Source organism: Mytilus edulis, chromosome 6 (genome assembly GCF_963676685.1).
Source record: "Mytilus edulis chromosome 6, xbMytEdul2.2, whole genome shotgun sequence".
NCBI classification, from domain to species: Eukaryota; Metazoa; Mollusca; class Bivalvia; order Mytilida; family Mytilidae; genus Mytilus; species Mytilus edulis.
Genome location: NC_092349.1, coordinates 19,066,141 through 19,072,140, shown reverse-complemented (window position 1 = coordinate 19,072,140; position 6,000 = coordinate 19,066,141). Strand labels below are relative to the sequence as shown.

The 6,000-nt window shown below is 31.7% G+C and overlaps 1 protein-coding gene across 2 annotated transcripts in view; it reads right to left on the bottom strand.

Moving 5' to 3' along the window:
• Positions 1 to 994: 994 nt before the first annotated feature.
• The window catches only part of LOC139527289 (sodium-dependent dopamine transporter-like), a 69,469-nt gene continuing 64,463 nt past the window's right edge, over positions 995 to 6,000 (bottom strand). For both annotated transcript variants that reach the window (XM_071322637.1, XM_071322634.1), the window contains exons 14-16: positions 5,091 to 5,191; positions 4,317 to 4,484; positions 995 to 3,319 (exon numbers count right to left, since the gene is read on the bottom strand). In XM_071322637.1, coding sequence (XP_071178738.1) covers positions 3,209 to 3,319; positions 4,317 to 4,484; positions 5,091 to 5,191 — 380 coding nt within the window. In that variant the 3' untranslated portion in view covers positions 995 to 3,208. The remainder of the gene's footprint in view (positions 3,320 to 4,316; positions 4,485 to 5,090; positions 5,192 to 6,000) is intronic.

Below are 6,000 nucleotides of genomic sequence, written 5' to 3'. Positions count from 1 at the left end.
ACAGTTTTTTTTCTCACCCAATCTTAATTGACAAGAACACAAGTTGAACAAGTAATCCTGTGTTAGGATGCTAACACAAAAGTCACCAAAACGGACCCCAAATCGTTTGTTCTGCGGTATCAATGATGCCAAATTACCTATGTGTAAAGTTTCATTAAATCGAATGGATTTTGATATTTTAACATTTTTGCCGTTTCCATGGTTACGGCGGCCATTTTGGAAATTTTGAAGTCAAAAGTAATGTCCACATATGGTAGGCAACATTTGTTTTAAGTTTCATCAATTTTTAAGCATTTTGAAATTTTTGGACATTTTTGCTGTTTCCATGGCAACGGCAGCCATTTTGAAAATTCCAAACTCAAAAGTTTAGTCTACACACATTAGGCAACATTTGGTATAAGTTTCAATAATTTTGAAGCATTTTGAAGTTTTTCATATTTTTGCTGTTTCCATGGTAACGGCGGCCATTTTGAATATTCCAAAGTCCAACCCCCACTGTAATGTGTTCCCTCCATAATTATATACAATCATGTACCATGTAATGTCTCTAGAACTAACTTGACATTGATGTTCTGGAATGTTCCATAAAAATTCACCCCCCTAAAATTATGCCAAGGAGACCCCCTACTGAAATAAAATTAGTTCCAAGTTGAAGCTGACATGTGTCTCTAAATATTCATAAAAGAAAATATAATACCATCTACTCTATTTACAGCAGAAAATTGATGAAATGCAAAAAAAAAATGACCCCACCCATCTTTGAGCCCCCCTAATTATGCCAAGATGACACCCTGGTATCATGGACATTGGGTTCTGCAACCCCCATGATGCAGACCTGTACCCAGAATAAATATCAAGTTTCCATCCCCTAATGCTTTAAAGAAAATGGTAGGACAGTTTAAGGGGTCAGAAAGAGAAGAATAAGAATAATAATAATAAGAAACCGAACAAAAACAATAAGTCGCCAAAAACTCCGTTTTGGTGACTTAACAAGAACTTATTGGACAAAAATTCAATGAAATTTGAAATATATCCGATTTATGTATACGTTGTCCTTACATGTTGAAATATATTTGTGATATTTATAACGGGGCGTTTAACATAAGTCCATCATCATTTTCATCATTAACTAAAATCGAAATGAAAAATACTAATTTAGTGACAAAATAGATAGAAATATTCGTGGTAAAGGCCTCTGCGTATATTTAATGAAACTAAAGTAAAAAGACTATAATATCCACGTAACGCTAAAACATATGAATAAAGTTATTCATTGCTCATTGTCTGCTTACATAGTCTAGCATAGTTACCTTTTCTTGTAACATGTATGGGAAGGAGGACTAATGAGAATGTATGTTCAAAGACATCCCAGAGAATACAAATAAAATTGAATAAACGAAAAATTACATAGAAGTAAATTATTCGAAACCCGTACTTCACTAAGGGACGACATAAAAAGATCGATGTAGAATAAAAAACTTAAATCAAATAGTTTGGGGGGGGGGGGGGGGGGGGTCAACATTGCTGCAAGTTTTGTTAATCCAAAATCGATTTTACATATATCCATATAGGTAAATCAATTTTTCCCAAATTAAGTTAAGAAGGGGGGGGGGGGGGGGGGGGGGGGTCAGTGAAAAAACTATGTGAATTAAGTTTTTTTTATCCTACATTGAACTTTTGATGTCGTCCCGAATGCATCTCATGAATGATTTTTCCTTGGTTTTCTGTAGAACAGGGTTACTGTTTAAAAACGAGTAAAAAGTGGACTGAAAAGACATCAATATACCCAAAAAGGTCAAACAGCATTCCGAGATTGGATAAAAAATATTTGTCAACCGACAGTAAGTAAATATATATATAAAAAAAAATGATAAGAATACAAATGTAATAATAATAATAAAAAGTTTTATCCATAAAAAAGAGATACACGAATCTTCATATGACTTTTGTAAAAACAACCGGATTCATAGCTGAGAAAGTATATACATTGAAACCTTCCTGTCATAAAATAAGTACACCCGTTATTCTTTTGAGTTAGCTAAGAGAAGACATTACATGCAATGTTAAAACCTGTAAGTTATAATCTTCAAGAAATATACATCAAAAGGAATACAGAAATGTCTTATTGCTCTTGTGAACATAGATTTGAGAGTTTAATCTTTATGCCATGCTTAATTACATGTTAAATAGCACTGTACATGTGTAAGTTGATGTACACAAAATCCAATACAAATTTCACTATAATAGTATTGCCAATTACACGTATGAACAATTCACAACATTACTTATTTTACAAAACACAATCTGAATAATAAAACATCAATATGTTACAAGATTATTATACATTAATTATAATTGTAATTATTGCACACTAAAGTTTCATTAAAATCTGATCATATATACAGTAAGTGGTATAAATTAACATAGTCGCCTATATTAACATATTAAAATTAAGATTGAAATTTTGTAAAAGTTGTTCGAATACATTTCAATTTCTTGTGATGTATTTATTTGCTCAGCAAAGTTTTCTGCATCAACAAAATTTACTTGTGCAGTCAAATTCTGTTCACCACATGTAATAAATCATTTGTTTTCTTTTTTAATTGAATTGAATTACGTCTTTAAATTTGATTTGATCTAAATACATTAACCAATAAATTAACATTTTTGTCAATGCAATTTATGCCATTGCTTTAATCTATGTTTTTTTTCTTCAAAAGACTGAATTTGATATAATCATTCTTTACTATAATACAAGCCTTATTCATTATACATGCCTTTTACGAGATATATATATATAACAAGTTATGGCAGATATTTCAAACCTAAAAAAAATTACAAACACAAATATCAAATGCTACCAAGAACTATTCAGTCGTATTGAATCCGAATAATGAAGAATATATCATTTGAGAACTTCAGATACAAACTTTGTTTCTTGGAATACTCATTAAAACTTATATATGCAAACACTTTAGCATGACAGAACTACCATATATATTATTTGATGCAAACATGTAATTCTCGTTTTCACATAAGTCTTATTGTCAGATCTTCATGATTGACCAAATACTATCAGTAAGTATACTCGGAGCCCATTCATATCAAACATAATTATATGATTTGACCAATCAATAAACGGGAGATTTCTATACTGATTTCATGAATATGTAAATTGGCAGTCACGTGATGATTATCTTATGACTAGTTATACACTTTCTCCTCCAACGTCTGCCCCGCCATTCATTCTGACGTCATTGTATGTTGCTTTGATATAATTGTCTCTGTCTTTTGTTGGTTTAAGTAAATAACGTATCCTCTGTAAAGTAAAGTTAATTGAGTGCATAAAGGTAAATGCAAATCTTAAAGATAGTGCGTCATGGCCCAATATCAATTTCTTTAACAAAATATTTCTGTGTGTGTTTTGAGTCCAAAAAACCCCCAGATTTCTGTTTTACAAATACATGTTATTTTCATATTAAGTTATAGCCGATTTCAATGAGTATATAGCTAAATGTAATATCTTTGGTTAGCTTGTTTGCTAGCTGAACCGTGAAGTCATTGTTAGGTTAGGTAAACTACCATCCTTTAAGAGTAGACTAGTCCGACAGGTAACCAATCTATCTGTCTGTAGGACTAGGCTACTTCGAAAGGAGGGTAGTATACCTTACCTTACAATGACTTCACGGTTCAGCTAGCAAGCAAGCTAACCAAAGATATTACCTTAAGCTACATACTCATTGAAATCGGCTGTAATACTATACAGATTTTCCGATGTTAATCGTTTGTTAAAAGTGTATCTTTAAAGCTAATTGTTTTCTTTAACCACTTAAGTAAAGTTTGAAGACTATGAAATCTAGAAAATAGAATATTTAATACCGAAAACGTTCATGTTTAGCCTAACCTTTGTTTTTTTGCTATATGTATTTTCTTTTAGAATCTGTAGAATCTAAAACATGCTCCAAGAAAGATAACTTTTTACAAAAGGATATTGTTTCTTACAGTTCATATCAGGTTTTTTTTATTGATCTAATGTAAAAAAAAAACAATGTAGGAGATTGGACTACCAAATATGTTGGTATTGATGATGCCATTTTTTTTTGTTAAAGTATTTTTAAACGTGATCTATTTAGCAATTTTATGTTATTAGTCTCTTCAGAATGATTTTAAAAATTAAAGGGAAAAAGCAATTTATACATTTGCTGGTACTTGATTTGTATTATATGAGTCCTCAAATTGGGGATTGACAGTTATATGAGTGTCAAACTACTGTGAAAATTCCTGACGTTTGAAAAAAAAACAATTGTCATAGTTACCTCTACTGGTGACCCGCTTGCTTGACAAAATCCTATAAGGGCAAACAATGGAATGCATATGACCGAGGAACCAGCCACAAACCAACCAATGATATTTGCTCCATCGGGATAGACATAATCCGCATATGTGATTGGTTGGAATGATATTACACCATACAACATGATCACCTGTTTCAAGAAAAAAATTGAAATTACTGACAGAAATTTTTTAAACAAATAAACTTAAATTTTACGTGTTTTTGCGAATGCTATTATCCGTTTTAATACTTACTATCATATCTTTTTTCATTTATGTCATCGTAAGGTCTAGGTTCATTAATTTCATATGGAAGTTGTTATCACATACTAGCAGTCCATTTCTTTGGATGTTGGTGTTTGTTTTTGCAGGAGTTCCGTGTTTTTGTTCCGTTTTCTCCCTCTTATAGTTGATGTGTTTCCCTCAGTTTTGATTTGTGACCCGGATTTGTTTCAGTAAAACCGATTTATGACTGTTGAACAGCGGTACGCTACTATTTCCTTTTTTATTCATAATGATAATCATAAATTATTGCGAATTATAAACCAAACGGAAAATGCAAAACGTGAATTTAAAAATAGCAAACGATACAACAACAAAAAATCAATCACAAACACAAAAAACAAAAATAAACGTCTAAACATAAACAACTATCAAAACATGCAAAAAGTAGTAAACAATTTTGAAAGTTTTATATGGTACCAAGACCATGATTGTAAGACAGTCATGACCGAGATATGAAGATAAAGATCACTTACCAGGAGGAAAAGTGGTGCAACCACCATCCAACAGACTCTCCAGTAAGGTCCAGGTCCATGTCCAATCATGGTTTCAATGTCACCAGAAAATCGGCCAACTCCTGCAATTACCACAATATTGAATATTTGAATTTCTACAGAAATACCTTGTACAATATAGGCATTATATATTTGATATTTGAAACCCACGAATTCATCTTTCATTCATTCTTTGGTCAACGGAAAGAAAGCTGTAATGCGAATAAGTATTTTGCTTAGCTCAGTCCAATCATTTGTGTCATATTCTTAATTTGAGTACCAAGTATGAATTATCGACTTCAGATGTCGGATGGTCTCTTTTGACTTTGATCACAATATTTCTATAACGTGGAACTATTTAAAAAGAGGTTTTCTGCGTCTGACACTGACGTCAACGTTCATCAGTGTTTGTTGACAATCATTTTTTTGTTTTTACTGCATTGTTTCAAAATTTCCATGATTGAAGTTTGTTAATATAACTTGATGTGGTATACCGATGTCAATGTATTGACTTTCAGGTATAAGCACACTTATAACAATGGGAACAAAATAAATCGCAGTAATTCAAATTGGATCCGTGTACGTTTCAATACAAACTCTTGTAAAATATTAAAATTTTCATCCAACCAGGATGTAAGGTATAAGGATCCTACATTTCGTCGTCAGACCCATCAATTTAAGGGTATGCATGTGATGAGAAAAAAACCGTCTTCAAGATCAGACAACAGTATCCAGAGCAAAATGGAAGAAAAGATTCACTTTTGTTTCATTTATTGAATACCGCAAAGGGACGACTGCTTCATTTTCTATTTTGTACTTGAAATAAAATTTTATTTCAAAAGGGAATGGTACCAAGGTACAATATAAGAATTTCTTTACTTGATAATAAAGA